The sequence below is a fragment of the Culex pipiens genome, chromosome 1 (assembly GCF_016801865.2).
Source record: "Culex pipiens pallens isolate TS chromosome 1, TS_CPP_V2, whole genome shotgun sequence".
Classification (NCBI taxonomy): domain Eukaryota; kingdom Metazoa; phylum Arthropoda; class Insecta; order Diptera; family Culicidae; genus Culex; species Culex pipiens.
In genome coordinates this window covers 23627933-23652399 of record NC_068937.1, presented here as the reverse complement: position 1 = coordinate 23652399, position 24467 = coordinate 23627933, and the positions used below count along the sequence as shown (strand labels likewise).

General features: G+C 34.6%; 1 protein-coding gene across 4 annotated transcripts in view; it reads right to left on the bottom strand.

Annotated features, from left to right (window-relative positions):
- The window catches only part of LOC120414508 (PH and SEC7 domain-containing protein), a 162114-nt gene that overhangs the window by 14040 nt on the left and 123607 nt on the right, over positions 1-24467 (bottom strand). For all 4 annotated transcript variants that reach the window (XM_039575710.2, XM_052706835.1, XM_039575712.2 and 1 more), the window contains 6 exons: positions 19760-19826; positions 19364-19417; positions 10899-12754; positions 3451-4409; positions 3185-3378; positions 2929-3121 (listed from right to left, as the gene is read on the bottom strand). In XM_039575710.2, the coding sequence (XP_039431644.1) occupies positions 2929-3121; positions 3185-3378; positions 3451-4409; positions 10899-12754; positions 19364-19417; positions 19760-19826 (3323 nt within the window). The remainder of the gene's footprint in view (positions 1-2928; positions 3122-3184; positions 3379-3450; positions 4410-10898; positions 12755-19363; positions 19418-19759; positions 19827-24467) is intronic.

Below are 24467 nucleotides of genomic sequence, written 5' to 3'. Positions count from 1 at the left end.
TTTATATTGAAATGTTTTTTTTTAATTTTAGATTTTTTTTATGTTTTTATCTAAATTTTTTTAAGTGCATATTTTTGTAAGTTTTGGAAACCAATACCAAATCAGAAGTTTGAATATTCAAAAATAAAATTTCATGATTCTATAATTTTAAAGCTAAAAAATTTCAAACTTTTTGAATTTAAAATTCTCAGAATCTAATAATTTCAAGTATCAGAACTATGAGTTTTAAAATTTCAGAAATTTCTTTGGTTAAATTATAAAATTTATAATATTTTTTATTTTTTTTTATACTGATTTTTTTTTCTAATTTTCAAGAAATTTAAAGCTTTGATATTTTCAAAAAAAAGATCAATGACTTTTTAAATATATTTTTCATTTATATTTAATTTTTGAATTTTCTATTTGTGAAAATTTTAAAATAGGTCAAAACTTTTTTTTTAAGATTTTTTTTATTTTCAAATGATTTTTTTATTTTTGATTTATTATGTTTTTACTTGTAATTTTTCAAAGTGCATATATTTTTTAAATTTTGGAAACATTTTAAAATTTTAGTTTTTGTATTTTTTTTCAAATTTATGATAATTTATACAAAATCAGAAGTTTGAACATTCAAAAATTACAAGCAAAAATAAATAAAATATTAAAAATTTCAAGTATCAGAACCTTAGTTTTTTTTATTGCAAAAACTTCTTTTGTTTACATTTTAAAATTCATTTTTATTTTTTTCTGACACTGCAACTTTTTTGTAATTTTTAAAATACTCAAAGCTTTGACATTTCCAAAAACAAAAAATAAAATTCATCTTTTTTTAACTTTTTTTAGAATTTTATATTTTTTAGAAATATGTCAAAACTGTATATTTTTATAGAATTTTATTAATGATGATTTTTTTTTAAATTTTTTTATGCTTTGTTATGTTGTTGTTATTTTTTTGAAGTGTAAGTTTTTGAAGTTTTAGAAACACTTAAAACATAATTTTTGATTTTTTAATTTTTGATTATTTATATTTTTAAAGATTTTTCAAATTGCTGAAATTTTTGAAGATTTTTTTTTGTTTTCAAATGGTTTTTTTTTATTTCTGATTTTTTTATGTTTTTAATTGTAATTTTTTAAAGTGCATATATTTTTTAAGTTTTGGAAACATTTTAAAATTTTAGTTTTTGATTTTTTTTTTAATTTATGATAATTTATACAAAATCAGAAGTTTGAACAACATTCAAAAATTTCACGATTCTATAATTTCAAAGTTAAAAAAATTCAAACTTGTTCAGTTTCAAAATCTCAGTATCTAGGAATTTCAAAGCACCAAAATTTAAAAAAAATACAAACGAAGTTGACTTTATAGCTGTCGGCCACCATTGCTAGTACCAACCACTAGTGTCTTCCTTTTATCTACAAGGACTTCGCCGCCCTGGGCTCCTAAGTGTATGAAAGTATGGCATGGAGCGACGGCGCCGAATACCCATATTTGCACAAAGAATTTTAGAGCGCCCGCCGCGGGATTCGAACCGGCGACCTCTGGATTGTGAGTCCAGTGCGCGGTCCGATTGATCCACACGGGCGGGACGCAAAACTGTATATTAAAAAATTACAAGCCAAATAAATAAAAGAATTAAAATTTCTGGTATCAGAACCTTAGTTTTTTTAATTGCAGATTTTTTTTTGTTTAAATTTTAAAATACATTTTTCTTTTTTTTTAACACTGCATTATATTTGTGATTTTTAAAATATTCAAAGCTTTGACATTTCCAAAAATAAAATAAAATTAATGTTGTTTTCAATTTTTTTTAGAATTTCATATTTATTTTAAATATGTCAAAACTGTATATTTTTATAGATGATTTTTTTATTTATTTTTTTTTGTTATGTTGTTGTTATTTTTTTTAAGCGTAGGTTTTTGAAGTTTTAGAAACACTTAAAAAATAATTTTAGATTTTTTTTAATTTTTGCTAATTTATATTGTTATTTTTTTTTCAAATTGTTGAAATTGCAATTCCAAGCGTAATTTCTCGATAGGATAATTAAACCCATTTTCGTCAGACTAAGCTTTTTGACCTATTTTCGTTACTTTCGCAGTTTGTCGCTATTCAAACATCATTAATGGAGTTTTTTTTATGAGGTCCTATAATCAGAATTCTGAATGTTTGCTTTTTGGGTGTTTTCAAAACCGCCTTGAGTCAGGGTATTCCAAAACTAAAAAAAAACGTATTTTCAGATACTCACTCTATAAAAGCTGTAAATCATGACCAAAGTTCTGATAAGCCGCTATTAGTAATAGGCCGAGAAAGGGTACATTTCTCCTAGTAAAATTATGATTGTAATTTCTCAATTTAATTTGAAACTAAAAATTTACCTCTATATTCATGTAAATTTACCAAAGTTAATGGTTTTCCGTTACGAGTCAAAATGTGAATTGATCGCATTTTACGTGATTTTACATAAATAAATCCGTAAAAAATAAATTTCATTGAAAAGTCACTCGTGTCACCTGGTCTGAATTTCTGATGTAAAATTGCACATTTTGCTACCAACGGAAAACCGTGTTATTTTACATCGTCTTCTCATGAAAAATCACGATAAAAAGCGGTAAATTAACGGCTTCAAATATTCACTCCGTTGCATGTTTTACTTTTACTATGCTATACTTTCTCATAATTGCGCTGCCGGCCGTCAGATATTCGGTCAATCGATCAATTCATCGATTCCGGAATCTGGTCGTCGATATTGCGCTGCGAGGGAACACAGAATTAATCAAGAAAGATCATGCTTCGTAAAAAACTTTCCGAAATTGAATTTAAGTTTTAATTTTAAGTTCCGCATTCCATGAGCCATAAGGATCAGTCCGGAACCAGTTTTCGGTGTTCCATCCATATTGGAGGAATCCCATTGGAAGGTGATGAGAATCAAGACAAAAAAATCAAAACTTACAGTGCCCACTCGAGCGGCTGCGTCTTGATCGCCTGGTACAGCTGCTTCAGGATGTCCTTCGGGAAGTTCTCCCCGTCGTTCAGCTCGCTCAGGTTGTCGATAAACTCCGAGCAGGTCATCTTGCGGCCGATGTTCTGCCCATGCAGGTCCGTGTTGAGCAGCATGATGGCGCACGTTAGCGTGTGGACGGCGTCTACAATTGAAAATTTCGAATGAGTTCCAATCATAACCTGAGGAAGGGGTTTCTCGATCTTACCCTGCGAGTTGAACGAGCCCGGGTTGCAGTCCAGGAAGCGCTTGGAAAAGTGCACCAGCACCCGCTCGCGCTCCTGCGTCTCACCGGACAGCGAGAACTGCTTCAGGAAGAGCCGCAACGCCTCGTCCAGCGTTAACCGCTCAAACAGGAAGAACTTGAGATACTCGTCGGCGACGGCCCGGCTGAAGTCGTTGCTGTTTGTGTGGAGTAGAACAAGAGCGGGTTAGAGATCAAATTTGGCGAGTTCGAGGACGAGAAGGACGTACTTTTTGCTAAGATGTCGCGACACGTCGCTCTTCTTGAAGCCCTCCAGGTAGTAGAGCCGCTTGGCGAGCCGCTCCGCGGACGGCAGATCAACTGCCTTTGGCGAGTAGTGGAATGAGTGAAGCGAATCGACGTCGCTGCCGTCGTCCGAGACGGGCGGCGAGGACTCCCGGGGGCCACCCCCGTGCAGGTCCTGGCCGTACATCATCGCCGTCGGCATGTCCTCGGTCAGTGTGGCCAGTTCGTCTTCCGAGTCTTTGAGTTCGGAATAGCGCACACCTTCCTGCAGTTGCTGATTGTAGTTGTAGTTCTGCTGCTGTTGCTGCTGAAGCTGCAGCTCCCTTCCCTTAACCTGTATCACAATCTTATGATCACGGTCACGATCGCGGTCGTGCACTCGATGCGTTGTCTCCGAAACCAGTATCGTCGAGTCGGAATCGCTCGGATCGCTGATGGCCATCGCGGCCAAATCGCGCGTACTCAGCAGGTCATGCTCGTCCTGGTAGTCCGGGCTGGAAATGTTCGACACGGCCTCCGACACGCTCTGGTCCATCCCACCCCCAAGTCCCCCTCCGCCACCCCCGGGACATCCCCCATTCCCACCTCCACCACCCCCTCCCCCGCCACAACTCAAACTGGCCAGATTGCTGTGCGTGCCGGAACCGGGGCAGCCACCGCGGCCCTCGCTAAAGTTGTTGCTGTACCCGTTGTGGGTGTGATCGTTGGCACCTTTGGACCCGCCCGACGAGGACATCACCGAGGAGGACACCGACGTGGGCGAGGCGGGGCTGTCGCTGACGGAGCGCTGCGGCGACGAGCTCATCGAGCTGGAGTGGGGCGGCGACATGGGCGAGGTGATCATGCCGGAGGCGGTGGCGCCCACGGCGTTGGTGGCGCCACCACCGTTGGCTTGGGAGACGGGCGCGTTGTACGTCCACACTATCCGGTCGTGGTCGGAACTCTGGGGTGGAGGAGAATGAAAAAGAAAAAAAAATAACATTAGAAATTTTGGGCATTGCATTTTCAATTTTAATGTCTCTTTTTGATTAAATTTAGTTTTATTTATAAATTTTGTTTGATATTATAAATAATTTTATGGAGCGAGATGTAAGCATATAACTACGATTTTAACGAATTATCTTTAAGGTTAACTTAATGCAGTAGGCCTGGCCGTTGAAGAGAATAATGCTCATCACTTGTTGCATTATTTTGTTAATTTCAACTTGTCGTGATTAAAACTATTTTTTCAACTGCCTTTTTTGATCCGTCCAGATTTTTTATCTCCATTGAAATTTAAAAACTTTTTAAGGTTAGGTATTTTAAAAAGGACATGATTTTCAATAATATGCAGCACAAACCAAAGATGAAACGAAAATTTTAAATCCAACTTTGTAAAACAATGTTACACTGTAAAATATAATGCACTCAAACCCCCAAACGTTTGTTTTGATAGTTTGCGTGAGCGCCGTGTAAAAATTGACAGTTCGTCACATTTTAGTTTGACTTTGACCTACCCTGGGATGGGATAAACAAAGAGAAAAAAACCTATTGTCAAACTAAACCACTTTCAACATGGCCGCTTCTGTCAACCTAAACCAGTCCTTTCTTATGAGGAGAAAATGAAAAGTATTGTAATTTGAGTTGAAAAAAAATATAACAATTTTAATTCAATTTCACAAATAATTGTAAATTGCATTAATAGATTGATTTAAATATTTTCAATTGAAAGGAATTTCTATCGTACACCGAATGTTGAACTATCTGCATTTTCATTTTAAAAAACAATACATTTCATAAACTGACGATTCTTTTAGCCATTTAAAACTATTGTTATTTTTTTGCGCGTTACATAGCAATGTCATCTAGATTGAACAATATTAAACCTGTGCTTCCCGTGAAATTAAAATGTGGCGTGACGGAACAACATCGTAGAACTGGATTTAAAAAGAAAACGAAAAAAATGGCCACAGTTTAGTCTATTTGATTTTTTTCGCACATTTTCATTTCAACACGTTGCCACAAATTGAATATCAAACTTTCTACTCTTTGAAGTGAATGAATTGGTACAAATTTGATTTTTTGCCAGCCATTTCTTTCGCAAACAACATTAGTTGAGTAAAAATTGCCGCTGAATTCGCTTTGTAAACGCCTGCCCCGATACTCTTCAAGTGTGCTCCTCTTTGGGGAACTGGGAAAGATTTATTTTCTTTCGTTGCGTAACGGATCAACGACAGGAGTATACCTAAGAAAAAATCTCCCCCCCCCCCCCCCATTTAATTACTTGCAGGCTTTTTAGGATTTTTTTTAGATTGAAGTAAGTGATCGTATCGTATCAATTACCTCGAGCGTGACCTCGAGTCCTCTTTGATTTGCCAACCATTTCTAGTGATTTGTATCCGGCAGCTCCTTATGAACAGATCCACAGAAAAACGATGGAACATAAATTCAGGATTCTCCAGCCACGTCCAACCGCACATTTTAACAGCCAAATTCAAAAAAAATCTGCGAGGAAAAACTAAACAACATTTCAACCAAAGAAAAAGTCATCCGCATGCTTGAGCACTGAGTTGAAAAACATCAACAAGAAAATTTGAATTGTCAAGCTATCTGAATCACAGATTGCTTGAAATTTGTACTCGAACACGAATTTTCTTGCAAGAAACAGAAGAAGAATACAAACGTAAACACTCAAAAAGAAAACTCTATCCAGCCGTCCCGTCCCAGGACCTACCCATGGGGTACAAACTAACAAAGTGTTAAACGAAAAAGTGACCAACCACGGAGGGTTGAGTATACTGTAAAATTAAAAAAAAAAAACATCGCACTTTGAAATTGTTTGTTTGAAATGAAAAAAATTAACCCTCTGAGTTATTGCAGATTCACAAAGAACATAAAAATTCTCTTCAAATGACTTTTTTTTACAGTAGTTTAACGAAATAGGCAGCGGTTTAAAAACTACTTTTGCAATATTATGAATAAAAACCTTACTTAATTCACCTTAAAGTGGTTGGTGCCTTCCTCACATTCATGTTGTATTTTAGGTTGTATTTACAAATTAATTTAAGGGTTAATTTTTTATTGTTTTTTTTAATTCAATTTTAGATTTTTTATTTTTTTTAATATTCTTGTTTTTACCAGAACAGCAATTTTCAGTTCTTTTTTAACCAACTCTCCAAAATAAAAGAGAAGGGGGGGGGGGGGGCTGCAGTTGAATTTAAAAGTGCTAATATGCCAACATTAGGTGCACGATGAAATTGCATGCTGTCCCCCTAGTCCTAGTAAACAATGGCTCATGAGTTGTATTTCAGTAAAAAGTTCGTGTTAATCTTTGTCGAGACAAAATGATGCATTCAGCAACATAATTAATACAGACTTTTTCCAGAAGAGACGCAGACACTGCTTAAGCAATGTGGCAACCGGGCGATACACATGCTGCGCCACTCTCGCGCGTGAGCAAAAAGACCCGGCCTTTGAGGTTATGCAAAAATCACCCTTTTTTTAGCTACAAAAAAACTTTTTCTTGGCATAACTTTAAAAGTACTCCACTAAAAAGAATGAAATTTAATATGGTCTTAGGGGACCCCAGTACGAACAGAATAAGGCGGTTCCGGCCAAAATCGGTTCAGCCAGTTCTGAGAAAATCGTGTGGGAAAAAAATCATGTCTACACACATCCCCACAGACATTTGTTCAGTCGTATCAACAAAGTTCAAAAATGCAAAATATAGAGAATTTTCTCAGCTTTTCAAAAGTATTTTTTTCAGAAGTGGGCAAACATGTGCACTTATTTTGAAAAATGAAAAACTGCGACTATTTTCAAAAAAGTTACATAAAAATGGCTACAACTTGAAAACGGTGCACTTTATCAAAATTTCACTAGAGTACTTTTTGATTGCAAATTTGAATTTACATCAAAAAATGAAGTAAAAAAATTTTTGCGACGAATTTTTCGATTTTTTGAAAAAATCGCTATTGATTCAAAAATTCATAACTCGCTCAAAGATTTTTTGCATAACCTGGAAATTTCTGAAAAGTTGGCATTTGATGTCCTCTAAAACATATCAAAAAAAAAATTAAAATAGTGTTTTTTTGCAAATCAAGTTTTAGTGACAAAAAGTTAAATAAAAAATCACCAAATTTTTTTTACCGTGTATTATTTTTTTTCAGTGTAGTCCATATCCATACCTACAACTTTGCCGAAGACACCAAATCGATCAAAAAATTCCTTCAAAAGGTACAGATTTTTGAATTTTCATACATCATTTTTGTATGGCCAGCTGCCAAATTTGTATGAAAAATTATATGGACAAACTAATGATGCAAAATGGCTTCTTTGGGCATACCAAAGGCACCAAAAAAGTTTCAGTCGGGTTAAAAAATACAAAAATTAAAATTTAAGAAAAATAGAGAATTGCTCAGATTCCAGTAAATTTAACTGAATTCAGTAATGAGAAATTTGTGTATAGCTCTACAGATCAATAATTGAAAAATGTTACATTATTTATCATGTAACTTTTTTTTCATTGTGTACGTAATGAACGGATTTTAAGTTTGACTCGATTCTGTTCTGTTGAATCTCAAATTAACATCTATCATGAATAAATGTGATTCAAAATATTCGTTCAACGTAAAATTACACAAGCTGATGTGTAAAATTACGTAAATTAAAAAAAACTCTATAATTTATTTAATTCGAATAACTTTAATTGTATTTTTTTCCTCTTTCTTTTTTATTATTTTAATGCATATATTCTGTTAAGTGCTTCCAACATCAATTGAAATCAAATTGGAATTCAATGTACTGTCCATAATCTCATAAATGTCCCATTTGCAAAAAAAAAAAAACACCAAACTAAGATAAACGAAAGTTTATCCAACACACATGGCTAAGTGTGTTATGTTTTCACAGGAAAATGGATTCCCTCCAGATTTCTAAGACAAAGTACTGGATATTTATAGTTTTCCTCAAAGAGTCTAGTGTTGCATTTAAGCAATAAAAACAAAGGTAGAAAAATTAATTATTTCTAGAGAACGTTGTAATTTAATGACTTTACACACCAACTTGTGTAATTTTACGTGACAAAAAAAGTTTATCACATTTATTCATGATTGAAGTTTCATTGACATTTAATAGAATCGAGTTAAATGAAATTCTTGTCAAAACGTACAGTAGCAATAAAAAAAATTTACATGATGAATAATGTAACTTTTAATTTTGTGATTTTATAATCATCGATTTTTTTTGCCTGGACTGCTCACACAAGTTTTGCTACGATATTAATTCATTGTATACGTAACAAAAGAGCTGCTTTACTATTATTAAAGTAAGGTATTTTTTTTTTGTAAATTATCATGATTTTACACTCAAACTTGTGTAATTTTACGTGGCAAGAATATTATTAAGTTAATTGATGTTTACTTGCAATTCAACAAAATCGAGCTAAACGTAAATTTGTTTTAAATACGTACACACTTAACAAACATTACATGATAAGTGTTGCATAAAAAAGTTACATGATAATCAATGTAAATTAAGGTGCGGATTGCATGGACTTTTTATCAAATCATATGGAAATTACTAAATTTACGTGAGGCTGATTACACTGAATTTCAATTTAAATTAAACTACATTTCCATGCAGTGTTTTAGTTAAGGCTCTGGAAGGCATCATTCCAGATCGGCCATTTGGCGCACATGTTTGTTCAAGAAAAAAACATTCAAATCTTGATTCAGAATGTATCAATCAAAAAATCTATTTCTTTTTGTTGTTTGTAGAAGCATTTTACATATCGTGATTTTTTTTTTATTTCAATTTACTATTTCTGGACCCTGAATTCAGAACCATCATTGACAGTCAAAAGTGAGGGACACCTTCTACGACCTTAAACATATTTGGAAAAAAAACAGTAGGAGAGTCTTAAACTTTTAGTAAAATTCGTGTTAACCCAATTTATTCTGCAATATTTTTTAAATATTTGATTTTTGTTTTTTTTTTAAATTTAATTGAATTTGAATATGTATTTTTACAAGTCTGCATTTATTTTAATGTAATTTTGTAGACCAATTCTCTCATGACATTTTTTTGTTATTTTTGTATTGTTTGATTTGAATAACACTTTGTTTATACTTTTTTAAAGTTATTTGCATCATTGGTTCGTCTATACAAGTCTGCACTGAAATTAATAAATCTGTATCTTTAGTACGGAGTTACTAATCGATTTGGTGTCTTCGGCAAAGTTGTGGGTATCGCTTAAAAGCTTTCAGAAAAAATAGTTGAACTCTTAAAAAGCCCTTTTATCACACAAAAACAATGACGGCAAAAAAAATTATCATTTTTGGATGTTTTAGATAACATAAATTACCATTTTTGAGCTATGTCACAAGTCAGTTAAAAGTCTTTTGGCAGTGTTGCCAATTTTCAGATGAAAGAAAAAAACGTAAAAAAGATATTATTTTATTTTTAGTTGAAATCCTTTTTTTAACTTTATTTTCAGATGTAAAATCGAAATTGCAATAGAAAAAACTGCACATTAATTTCGGTAATTTTAGTAATTTTGCAGGTTTATATTTTTTTATCAATAAAAAAAGCTTTCATTCAATTAGTTACTGTTATGTTGGAATTGAATGTCAAATCATGTGTAAATTATGAATTTTTCATGTGATTTGATGTATATTTCCATGCAATTTGCCTTTGAATTTACATCATTCATCATGATTCTTTTTGGTACATGATTTATCATGTAACTTTTTTTCTGTTTGCATAAAGCTATTTCTTACATGATTTCGATTGAAAACAATTTAAGAAACTTATTTCATTGTATTATATATTACATATTAAATATATTTTTTTTCATATTTTTTTATATATTTTTTTCAAATAAATGTGCGTTTTACCCTCTACAACCCAACACCGCCTCTAAGATCAAAAATTTGTTGAAAAATGGATTTTCATGGAATCCATTTTTCAACCAATTTTTGATCTTAAAAGTATTGGAAAGAAGAACTCTTAAAATTTTAGAATATTTATATGTTGGAAGTTTTACTTGTTTTATGTGACTTTGCCAATGTTTTTAAAAACGACTCCTATATTTTAGTTAAAAAGAAGTATGCAATAATTTTTGTTGTGTCCCTTTACGCATTTTTTTACAATTCAAATGAAAATGGTGCCACATTTTAGCAGAACGTGTGAAAAACAAGTAAACAATTGAAAAAGTGACTGTCTAAAAACATCAAAAAGTTAGATAAACATAATTTAGTGATAGTAGGTGGTAGAATAGGTCAAATACTACAAAAAAAAAAAACATAAATTAAACAAGATAAATGCAAAATAAAATGAAATAAGAAAAACATAAAACTAGAGAAGTAAAGTTTTTCGTAGCCAAAAATTGCTTAAAATGACCTCCTGTTCGCGGCAAAAATAAAAGCAGTAGAGGGTTAATCATTAAACTCACCTGCGACTCCTCCGAGTCGTGCCGCGTATCGAGCAGCGTGTTCAGCGAGCTGTTCACGTCCTCGTCGATATCGATCGGCACGACCGCCGCCCCAATCCCACCGTCCCGCTGCGTCTGCTGCAGGTGGTCCTCGGACCGGCTCGTCCGAAACCCGGCCGCATCACACTTCCGCACGACGTTCTTCGACATAACGGCGGCTGCGTTGCTGCTGTTGGCACTGGCACTCATGAGACTGGAACTTTGGCCTCCGCCGGTTTTCGACGACGACTGGGGCTGGTTGTTGCTGCTGCTGTGATGATGATGGTGGTGGTGGTGGTGGTGGTGATGATGCTGGAGGTTTCCGGTGCGTCGGATGAGCTCCTGGGCGCCGGATTCCGGACTTGTGGGCACCGAGTTGGCGAGGGCGAGCTCCTTGCGCTTGAGGGAGGACGAGTACCCTTCGAGGATGGGGGCCGCCGACAGGGAGGTTGGCGATGTTGGCACGGAGTAGCTCATTTCGGGGGAGCTTTCGGATTTGACGGTTCCGCCGGAGGCGGACGCGGCTGACGAGGAAGATTTGCTGCGTTCCTTGGGGTTGGTGGCGGGGCCGTGCAACCGGCGGAGGTCACCGTTGGTGGCGGCGGCACTGCTACTGTCTACGCTATCACTGCCCGGATCTTGCGGGTTCACTACACTATTATTACTGCCGTCGCGGCCCGGTCGAACGTCCCGCCTGGCGGAATTCCGTTCGCCGAGCAGCGCAGACGACACACAGCCACTAGTGTTTGTCCGGGCGCTCCGCAGGTCGATCAGATCGTCCACGTTGTCGTCGTCCTCCTCGTCATCTCCCTCACCGTCGTCATCGTCCTCCTCGTCCGCCACGTCCAGACTGCTTCCGCCACCCTCGTAGCTGCTGCCCCGTGACTTGAGCAACCGATTCCGACTGTCCCCACTGCCGCCGCCGCCGCCCCCATCCTCCAGCACCCTGTTGTTGTTGTGATTGTTGCTGTTGCCATTGCTAGTTCCGCCGCTCAACTTCTTGCTGCTGCTGTTGACGATCGACTCGATCGAACTGCCCGTGTTCTGGCCATCGTTCTGATCCTCCCCCCGAACCTCCTGACTACGACTCTTCTTCCCCTCCTTCACCACTCCACCCCCGCCGTTCGTCGGCGGCTGTTCCGAGTAGCTATTACTGCTCTGACTGCTCGGCGACGACGGCGACGAAGACTCGCACTTGGCATGCGGCGCCACCGCGCCGTTTTTCCGCTTCGTACTCGCCCTATGGCTCGGCGAGTCCCGCAGACTGTCAATCTTCTTCGCCTGCGGCAAAATCCCCGAACTTTGCGGCGTCCGCGACAGGTTCAGTATCAGATCCCCCGTCATCATGAACGCCTCGAAGCCCTTCTTCGGCACCTGCTGCGGCGTCCCAAAGGGCGATCCCACCGCCTGATGGTTACTGCTGTGGTAGCTATTCTGCTGCTGCGGCACCGGCGACGTTCCGTTCGCGGTCGGAATGAGCGAAGGTCGGGGCGGTTTGAGGCCGTGCGGCGACTGGGGCGCACTCCACGAGGCGTTGTTCTTGGCGGAGGACTGGACGGCCTGGGGAATGCGCGACGGTCGACAGGAGGGATCCGACGAGCTGATCCGGTGGCCGTAACGGGCGGCGTTGCTGCCGCCGGTGAGCGCCGGGGATTGGATCCGGCTGGGGCCACGCTCCGAGAGGGGCGAGGCCGGCGAGTGGCGGTGGTGGATTGGCGACGAGGGGTTCGAGTTGAGCTGCTGCTGTTGGTGCTGGTGGTGGTGGTGATGGTCGGCGTGCGGGTGCTGGTTACTGATCGACTGCAGGTACTTCCGGACGTGGGCTTTGATTTTGGGATCTGTAGTGGGGAAGAAATCGCACGTAAGTCAAACTTGTCTTAATTTCAAATTTTTAAATCAACCATGCAAATTGGTGGAATCTGCTAGAAAGAAGCCGCTTCTGTCGGGACGTCGAGTGTCCATCATCCGGAACCGGTTTGGAATTCTTTTTGATAAAGTTATGAATATTTCAAGCTTGCGTTGCTTCTAGTTCTCGTGACAGTTGAGCGTTGGAATGCGTAGCAGGATGCTTGCTTGCTGGAGACCTGATACGAGAGGGAGACAGCATAAAAAAAAAACAAGTTGTGGGGCATGCGAGGCAAAATAGGCTTATATGATTTACTCAAGTAACGAATTTGGTCATAATTAACTGCTTTTAATTTCACAGCATTTAGCGTTCCGAATAACGAAGCCAGTGAAAATGTTACATTTATGGACTTTTCTGGGATGTGGCCGGCTACGAAATTATCGAAAATGTAATAACATGAGTTGGCCTCGTGTTGCTTCCAACAAAACTTTTCAATTTACTTTTTTATGTCATTTACTGCCATTGCCGTTGCTTTTCGCCGTTGACGTTTTGACTTGGACGAAGTTGTAGGAAATTAAATGTCCTACAAGACTTTAACAATTTTGGGCGAGATCTGCGCCACCTGCTGCCAAAATTCTGAAGCGATGTTTTTTGCCCATACATTTTAGCGATTTTTCCAATGAACAATTCTGAGATTTCGGTCATTCGATTTTTTTTTGTAATTTTTAATCCGGCTGAAACTTTTTTGGTACCTTTGATATGCCATACAATATGCCAGCTGTCCATACAAAAATAATATGTGAAAATTCCAAAATCTGTATCTTTTGAAGGAATTTTTTGATCGATTTGGTGTCTTCAGCAAAGTTGTATGTATGGATATGGACTACACTGAAAAAAATGATACACGGTAAAACAAAATTTGGTGATTTTTAATTTAACTTTTTGTCACTAAAACTTGATTTGATTTAAAATTTCAAGAAAACGTAACAAATATTTGAATCAAATTCAATAACAACTGAATTCTTGTTCTATATCAATTCCTATTTAAAATTTTCCTATTTTTTTATAGTTACATACATTTTATTACAAGTAGTTCAATCATTTCTGGAGTTTTTTGAAACCGTCTTGAGTCAGGGGTGTTAAAAAACACCCAAAAAGAAAAAAAAAACTAAAAATTTGGGTTATTGGACCTTTAGAAAAAAACTCCAGATTTGTAAAAACCGTCATAACCGACAAAATATTTTGTTTACAAAAGATTAAAATGAAAATATTTTTATTCAAAAATGATAGAGCGATGCAAAAATATTTCAAGAAGATGTAGATGATTCAGCAAAATCATAAATATTAAAATCCAAATGTATTCGTCTCACCCCCCAAGCCCCCTATTTTTTTCCAGATAAAAGCAACACCCAGCAAGTGTGTCGTTTGTAGAGAGTGGAGTGATAAACATTCTTATTATGCCATTGTAAGACGATACACCACAAACATCATCATCAGAATTAGCATATAAATCAACCTAAGCGATGTCAAAAAAAAAAAAAAATCATTGACGCATAATTCACAAAATTTCTTGACGTTGGTGGTGATGCTGTGGATTCAAGTTCACACACAAAAAAATACGATGATCGATCGAAACAAACTGTTTGAATTTGCCACTTTCGAGCATCAATCAGCAGCGGGGGTTGTTGAAATAATTAATTAGCTTTGTCGTTCCAGTACGATTCGTGATAAGCAAATTAAAGTGTGATATTGATTCTTCAGAAAGACATGACATTCAAACAATGGTTTCAAAATTGAAGGAGAGAAGAAAAAGTGACGAACGAAACGTGATCAAAAAATTAGACCGGGAATTAAGGAAATGCACACGGATCAAAACAATTTTTTATACAGTTGTAGTCTTATCTATTGTTTGGAGAAAACAAAATATTTTCGATAGAATTCAAAACAAAATTTAACACAGTCATAAAATTGAAAATTCGCAATTAAAAGTCAAAATTCAACCAAATTTATCTTGACTATAAGTGTTTATTAGTAGAAATTTAACCAAGAAAAGTCCCTTTTAAACCCTTAGGGGAATTGCTCAAACTGTCTCCCCTTATCGCTCCATTTGCAATGTACGTGGGGACCTCGCCAAGCTTAATATCGGAGCACGTTTTCGGTGTGGGTGGGTTAATGCCTAGGAGGAGGAGGAGTTCACACTGACTCTCACACATACAAATAACGTGCACAAAAACAAAACAAATTCGCGCTGGCTGGGTTGTGCCGTGCGGGCGGCGGCGTTTCGGTCTTAATCGGATTTGCCATCGGCAGATAAGCCTTAAGCTTGCTTTCCTTATTGGCTTTTTGTGTGTACCACCTCATCTATATGTTTTCGACTGAATTTGTATCATCCGTTGGGAACGTGAAATTTAAATTTATGACTTAACGGATCTAAACAAATTTAATCACGCTTCTTCAATTGATTTTTTAAAATATTAATTTTCAAGTCTGTTTTGTTTTCAGTCAATGAAATTAAATTATATAAGTTGCACAAATTTTTTATTATTGGCAGGAAATTCACTAAAATTTGATTCTATCGATTGGAGCGATCGTAGAGAGCCCAATTCTATCATATTTTGACGAAACTGAAGCGTTTACTGTTATCAACTTCAAAAATGTCAAGTTGTGTTATTAAAAACCTTAAAAAATTGCCTTAAAGCCAACCCTATCCTAAAATTTCTGGAAAACAAAAATTAAAAATTATCTTTTAACGTTTTGTTCTTGCATTGCTAAGAGTCTTCTATTATAAATATCCGCAAAATTTTGTTTTTTTTTCAATAACGTAATTTTCTTCGTATTCAATTTGGTCGAAAAATCAGAAGGCCAAAAATATTACTTCAAATCAGTGTTCCCACTAGCCTAAGCCATCGGCTAGGCTAGGTTCATTTTTCTGGTTCAGGTTCACTCCACACGTCGGCAAGCATCGTCGGCTCAGGCTCAACGAGCGCCGTGAGCCTTGGTTCATTTGGTTCAAACCAGGCGAGGCTAGCCAAAATGAACCATTGGCTTGAACCAGGCTTGAACCTGATCAAAGAATGTTAGGCTAAACGGCGAGCTCTGTTACACCATTATACTGTTCAACCCTAAATCTACTATTGCGTAACACTGTTACACCATAACACTGTTACACCATAACAGTGTTACACCGTAACATTGTTACACCGTAACAGTGTTACACCGTAACAGTGTTACACCGTAACATTGTTACACCGTAACAGTGTTACACCGTAACAGTGTTACACCGTAACAGTGTTACACCGTAACAGTGTTACACCGTAACAGTGTTACACCGTAACATTGTTACACCGTAACATTGTTACACCGTAACATTGTTACACCGTAACATTGTTACACCGTAACCGTAACCGTAACAGTGTTGTATCAATGTTACAGTGTAACAATGTTACGGTGTAACAATGTTACGGTGTAACAATGTTACGGTGTAACAATGTTACGGTGTAACAATGTTACGGTGTAACAATGTTACGGTGTAACAATGTTACGGTGTAACAATGTTACGGTGTTACAATGTTACGGTGTAACAATGTTACATCATTATATTTGTTACACGGTAGCATTGTTGCACCGTAACACTTATGCATAGTCATGGTTTTCATTAGCCGGGTTAGCCTGGCTTAAGCCATGGTTCATGGTTCACTGAACCAGGATTGAACCACAAAAGGAGGCTTAAGCCGAACCAATTTTATTGGTGAACCTAGCCTAACCGGTTAATTTGGGAACTCTGTAAAAATATATACAGATACGTTTATACTTCAAATATAAACGTATCTGTATATATTTTTAAAACATAAATTGCTCTGCAACTTTGTGTCCTTTAGATACAAAATTTTATTTAAAAAAATAAAGCACCACATCTCAACATATATTAAATCAGTGTTTCGCCTTGTTAACTTTACAAATAAGTTTGTTGAAAAGAACAGTTTTTTTATTGTTTACACTAAATTCAAGGTATCGAAATCGACTCTGAGCAAAACATTTTTTTTACATTTTTAAGTTTGTTTCTTATTAACAAAATTTAAAAATGAAAAATATGAAACTCTTCACAGCTTGTTTTTTAAACATAAAATATTATTCAAAGGCAATAAAAAACTTTTAGAAACTAAGTTACTTGAAATGTTCTATAAATTTGAAAATGATGCACTTTATAGAAGCAATTATGACGTAATGTTCGATTCCAAATAAGGTTTTGCAAATTAAATGAATTTTACAATTTAGTATGACAATATTTTCAAAATTCTTTTATTTATCATAAAAAACATAGTTCTTGTACCAGGTTTTGAAACTGAAGCTACATATGCCTTTTTTTGGTCTTCTAAAAGATATAAAAAAGATAAACACGTACAAAATAAGTTGTGACTTTTTTTGTGTACGTAATTTTTCTGAACAGGGTTCATCAGTACCTAAAACTTGGCCAAAGACACCAAATCAATAAGAGAATCCCATCTCATGATGCAGATTTTTATATTTTGTATGACCAGCATGGAAAAAAACTTATGAAGCAAAATGGCACATTTTGACATATTGAATTTCATCCAAATTGAAAAAGATGCTTAATAAAGTAAATTTGACTCAAAAGCCTCATGAAGATTTGAAAAAAAAAAAAATGTTTTGATGTACAACCAGTTAGGCCATTGCAAATATTTTTCAAAGTTTAAGTCGCCCTCCCCTTCAAAATTAGAAAAATCAGGGGGCAAAAAAAATTCTCTCTTGTAAATTTAAAAAAAAATTTGGTAGACAAACCAGGGGGCAAAATTTTTTTTCCGGAAAACTTCAAAATTGTAAAGGAAATAGAAGTCTAACCAACTTAAAACTATTAGAAATGCCTTTTCTTGCGTTTAAAATCATATTTAGCATGTCTGGGATCGATTCAAATTATTTTTGTGGAACTCCAATGTACAGCACCGCAAAAAGTTGTTTTTCGGCGAATTTTTTTTTAGATAATTGGATATTTTTAAAAGTTATGATTGCAAAACAACTGGACTGGTGTAAATGCACTTTAAAACACTTTTTTCATTCAAATGTTGAGACCATAGCTTGATATTTAATTTTTTATATTTTTTTGCCCTATCAAGTTTTAGTGACGAAAAGTTAAATTAAAAATCACCAAAAAAATTTTCACCGTGTATCACTTTTTTCAGTTTTGTCCATACCCATACCTGCAACTTTGCCGAAGACACCAAATCGATCAAAAAAATCCTTCAAAAGGTACAGCTTTTTGAATTTTCACATATCATTTTTGTATGGACAGCTGCCAAATTCGTATGGAAAATTATATGGACAAACTAATGATGCAAAATGGCTTCATTGGGCATACCGAAGGCACCAAAAAAGTTTCAGCCGGATTAAAAAATACAAAAATTAAAATTTTAGAAAAAAGACCGATTTTGTAGAGAATTGCTCTCTTGTAAATTTTTAAAGGTTTTGGTCTAGGAAATAATAAAAATTAAAAAAACATTGTTTTTTGGTTGTTACGCGTTTTGATTAACAAAGATTTTTACTAGTAAACTTTTTTTTAACTTACAACATGATAACATCACAACTAACATTCAAACGAAATATAACTTGATCATTTCCAAATGTAAGTCTAAATTGTTAAATCGAAAACTGATTTCTTTTCTTAGTAAAATAAGAAAAAATAAATAAATGATCGGTTATCATTCATCACGAATTCCACGATACAACTATTCAATTCTAGCTTAAAAACGAAATTAAAAAAAAATCTGTCGAAAATTTAATTTGACATCGAAACAACTTTGGCAATATCAATCTTCAAAATAAAAACGATCACAATTTAATATGGGCATTTCAGGCATTTTTAAATTTTTCTACGATTATCTACCAAATTAATTGTTAACAATGAGGGTTTAAATTAATAAAATTTAATTTCGCTTAATTTTTTTATTTTGTTTCATTTTTACGATATCAACTTATTAACATGACATTGAAACACTGATCTGCTGGGTTTAAAGTTAATTGTACATTGCAACTTAAATGTAATTCTCAGTTTTAAAATCAACATTTTGAAGAGACACGTGAAAAGATTATGAAACGAGAAAATTGAATAAAAACAGGTAAAGAAAAGTGATCATGATATAAGAAGAAAAAATGCCCCGATATTGAGATATCTCAAAAATAAAATTTGTTTTTTTTTTTCAGCAAATCAAAAGAGCGCCAAGTTTTAATTTTTTAAGTGAGTTGCGGCAAGCTTTGTTTTACAACAAGGCCCTCTAATTATGGTATTATGATAATTGGTGAGGATGAGCAGATTTTCCTCAACAAAATCTACCAGTAACCATTGGGCGCGGCTTTTTTTTCATCCGTCGAAAAAAGTATGTTTACTTAAACAACTTATGCTGCATGTGGATTGTGGGCATACGCTCAATAGATGATAAAATTACCACCCAAAAAAAAAAAGGTCAAACAAGAAAGTACTCATTGGTTCCGGTTGATTTGGGCGGGTTGCTTTTCCATTTTTTTCACGCGGATTCCCCACCAGTTTGCTTCGGCTCTTGAAAACTTTACTTTTTCTCGCGATACTGACCTCTTTTGAGCTCTAGCGTAACTGGATCCGTCGAGAGCCGGAGGCATTTTAGCACTGTAACGAAAAACAAAACAAAAGATGAGCTGAGGAAAATACACCAACGTTGAACGACGACCTCTCTCGACAAGGGGTGGTTGAGAAAATCGCGAATTACATTTTTGAGGGAGTAACATTTGAAAAAGGTCTAATAGTTTAATTTGTTAATTTAAGTTTTTTTTACATTTAGCCATTTTCAAATATTAGTCCCGACCCCGATAAGTTACAACCAATCAAAATCTACGTCAAAATGGTCTTGGACGACAACCCTGCCACTACCGATCATGATGAAGAAATTTATAAGGGAAAAAAGTGCACACAAACAGAAGTGTTCAAAAAAAAGAAGATTTTCGAACTCACCGTCTTTCGTGGTAAATCCGTGCACGTCGGTTCCATTAACTTTCACGATTACGTCACCGGCTTCGACCTGCAAGAGAGATAGAGAGGAGGAGATGGTAAGACCAACAAAAAAAAACAAGATATAAGTCGTTTTGAACCATAAAATAAAGAGTAAAAGGACAGATCAGACAGCGGGTCGTGTTTGGATTAGGGTTTTGCACACACACACACACACGCCACACTACAGGTTTCGAGATGTGTGCTCGATAAGTCAGGTGGAATCGATCGCGGCTCAACCTTAAAGCTCATCGACAAAATTGTGTGAGTGAAATTTAATTTATTTCTGTGATGATTCTTGGAACAGTTATTGAAAAAATGTTGCGAATATTATATTCAGAAGAAAGGTTAGTAGAGACATGAAAAGCCTCAATTCTCATGATTTTTTCAAGATTCAATCTGATGAAGAACAAATCTGAAGAATTTTACTGAGTGTTTTTTTTCATAATTTAAATCTCAATCGAATTTGTTTTCGTTCGTTGTAATTTTTCCCTTTTTCAGCCGAAGAAATTTTCTTCTCTTATTGTTTAGTTTTTCTTCATACATGTTTAATATTTTAGCATGAAGCTAAATATCTTGTTTAGGTTTGGTCTTTATTTGATAGCATAAGGCCTGTTCTGCAACCTCCAAAGGACTATGAGCAATTCTCTACGAAATCGATTTTTTTTTATTTTATTTGCCTCAAACTTTGTTGGTCATAGGGATGACCAAAGGAGCCTAACTTTGAAGTTTGAAGTGCAAAAGTCGGTCTTTTTTTTTTAAAAAAAAAAAAAACTTTCAAAGGAATTACAAATACAGAAAACAAAATTGGAACAGAATTTTTTTTTAATTAACTTTTTTTACAAGAACTCAATTTCCCAAAATTGATATTTTTTGATTTTGGAGATTTTTCATATGTTTTAGTGGACCAAAACCCACAACTTTTGAGCCATAGAGAAGTATGGTAAAACATTTTGCCGCCGAGTTATAAATTTGTTTTCAAATCAAGACTAACATTTCAAAAGGGTCAAACATTCTATATTACGCCCTTTCCAAATGTTAGTCTTGATTAAAAAAATCTGAAAATGTTTTAACATTGAAAATCGGACCATTAGTTGCTGAGATATCAGCATCAGAAAATGATGGGTTTTTTTTGGGTAAGATTTAGAAAACTTTAATTTTCCTGTTTCTTTTTGTTTAAGCTGCTGTATCTCAGCAACCAGAGGTCCAATCTTCAATGTCTCTTAGCCAATTTTACACCAATTTTTCTGAACCTTGAAAAAAAATATTTTCGGAAATGGTCACTATTTTAAAAAATCGAAAAACTGCAAATTTTTCGCTAAAATCAAACATTCGGTGGTTATCAAAAAATCTGCAAAGTACTTTTCGATTGCAAATTCAATTTTATATAAAAAATTATGTAAAATTTTGTTTTGTATGAAATTTTGATTGTTTTTTCAAAAATCCCTATTTTTTCAAAAAAATATAATTCGGCGGCAGATTTTTGACCATACTTCTCAATGGCTCAAAAGTTGCGGATTTTTGTCCCCTGAAACATATTCGAAAATCTCAAAAATCAAAAAAAATACATATTTTGAAAAAAAAAAAATTAGTTTTTGTAAAAAAAGGTAATACAAAAATCGGCAAATTTTTTCCATGTACCTATTTTTTCTCAATAGTCCTCAACAATACCTACAACTTTGCCGAAGACACCAAATTGATCAGAAAATTCACTCAAAAGTTACAGCTGTTTGAATATTTACGTACCATTTTTGTATGTGCAGCTGCCAAAATTGTATGGAGACTTGTATGGGTGAACCAATGACACAAAATAGCTTCTTTGGTCACAAAAAGTTTAAGCCAAATAAAAAAAACAAATAAAATCCATTTCCGGTTTTGGTAGAGAATTGCTCATGTAAATTTGAATTTAAAATTAATAAGTACCCTAGTATTAACCAATTCTGAAAATATTTGTTTAAAGTTCAGAAAATTTGCTATAAAATTGTCAAAGAGACATTGAAGATTGGAGACCACTGGTTGCTGAGATAAAGCGACTTAAAGAAAAAAAATCTAACCCAAACAACCCTCAATTTATTATTTTAAATAAACATTTGTGAAAAGACATGTTTTCAAAATGTTTGAATCAAGTCTAACATTTCAAGAGGGGCAAACATTCAATATTACGCCCAGTTGAAGTAAGAAGTAAGAAGTAAGAAGTAAGAAGTAAGAAGTAAGAAGTAAGAAGTAAGAAGTAAGAAGTAAGAAGTAAGAAGTAAGAAGTAAGAAGTAAGAAGTAAGAAGTAAGAAGTAAGAAGTAAGAAGTAAGAAGTAAGAAGTAAGAAGTAAGAAGTAAGAAGTAAGAAGTAAGAAGTAAGAAGTAAGAAGTAAGAAGTAAGAAGTAAGAAGTAAGAAGTAAGAAGTAAGAAGTAAGAAGTAAGAAGTAAGAAGTAAGAAGTAAGAAGTAAGAAGTAAGAAGTAAGAAGTAAGAAGTAAGAAGTAAGAAGTAAGAAGTAAGAAGTAAGAAGTAAGAAGTAAGAAGTAAGAAGTAAGAAGTAAGAAGTAAGAAGTAAGAAGTAAGAAGTAAGAAGTAAGAAATAAGAAGTAAGAAGTAAGAAGTAAGTTTTTTTTTAGTTTTTGTTTCGTAAGGTTGTTAATCGATAAAATTACCGTCTGACGATTACGATAGTTTATCGTTATTGTTATTTCGATATTTCTATCGTCAATAATCTTATCGCCAATAATGGACGATAACTCATTTTTTAAAACTTTCGAAAATTAAATGAATCAACCATATATGTTAAATTTTCAATGCATTCAATCTGAATATATTTATAAGCTACAAATTATAAATATATATTTAAATTTGTTCACAAAATATCGTATTTTTTCGCAAATACTATTTTTTTATTATTTACAATATGGGCAGGCAAATATGGAGGCGAAATGTGGCATGTTTTTTTTTCACTTTATTAAAGTATTTTGTAAAATACTTAAATTTTCACAAAATTGCGTTTTTTCGAAAATACTCAAATTTGCACGCATTTTTATCGGAAATTTCCAAAATTTGCAATATTGAATTATTGAAACTTCGTGTGCTTTTTCAATTTATTAGAGTTTTTTTTAGAAAAATACTAAAATTTTCACGCATTTTTTCAATGGGTATCAAACGAAGCAAAATTTTGCAGGCTTCATACGTACATTCAAATTGTGTATGCTTCATACAAATTTTTGCGTCGTTTAATACCCATATTGCAAATTTAAAATTTTTGAGTATTTTCGAACAAGTACGGTAAATTGTGAAAACATTAGCATTTTACAAAAACAAACTCTAATAAAGGGAAAAAGCAAACCAAATTTCGCTTCGTTTGACATCTAATTGCAAATTTTTAAAATTTTACTATTTTGAAAAAAATACGGTATTTTGTGATTTTTTTAATTTATAACAAAAAAAAATCGAATAAAGTGAAAAAGCATACAAAAATTCACTTCGTTTGATACTCATATTGCAAATTATGAAAATTTGAGTACTTTAAAAAAATACGTTAAGGCTGGTACAAATTCTATTTCAAGTTTATGTCCCGCCCCCCTTCAATGTTGGCCCGAAAAATCAGGGGGCAAAAATATATTTTTTCAAAAAACTTAAATATTTTTATGAAAATTTAAGTGCAATTAGTTAAAATCAATTTAAAATGAATTCCCCTGCGTTTAGAATAATTTTTAGCATGTTTGGGTTGATTTCAAAATCTTTTGAATTTTTGAAAATTTTCGATGTCTACTATCGCTAAAGTTTTTTTTTTCGCTAAAGTTTTTGTTTTCGTCAAATTTTACATTTTTTGAAAACTTTTATTGCAAAACAACCCCCTTTTTATTGCCCTCCCCCCTCGACTCCGGCCAGAGCCGAGGGACAAAAACTTTTAAAAATATCTGCATCGGCCTAATTTGTGAAATATTTTGCTTTGAACCTTACAAGATTTTCGAAAAATATATTCTTAGTAAAAACATTGAAAATTTAACATGATATGGTTGAATTAGAGCGTGGATTCCCGGGATTTCCCGTAAACAAATATTTCCCATTTCCCGGGAATTTAATAAATAAGAAAACTGACTTGAAGTTGTATGATTTTTTACATGCATTCAAGCTTTTTAATGATCTTCACACTTATTTTAACAATTAAAATCAATGTCCTATACAATTTTGTAGCCAAATATTGTTCAGAGCCAAGATCAGAACAGTTTTTAACAAATTTAAAAAAAATCCCGGGATTTCCCGGGAATTCGGTTGAAAATTTCCTGTTTCCCGGGAAATTGGATGCTCTTGATTGAATTAATCAATTTTTGAAAGATTTTAAAATGAATTATCGTCCATTATCGATTAAGATTAGCGCCGATAAAATTATTGAAATAACGAAAACGATAACGATAGATTATCGTTATCGTGCCTCGATAATTTTATCGTTAACAACTTTGGTTTTTAGTTAGGCCGATGCAAATATTTAAAAAAGTTTTTGTCCCTCGGACCTGGCCGAGGTCAAGGGGGGGGGGGGGGGGGGCCAAAAAAATATAAAAATTTAAATAACAAGCCATAGTCTTCACATTTAAATGAAAAAAGTGTTTTAAAATACATTTTACACTAGTTCAGTTGTTTTGCAATCTCTAGTTTTCAAAAAATCTAAGATCTGACAAAAATAAAAAT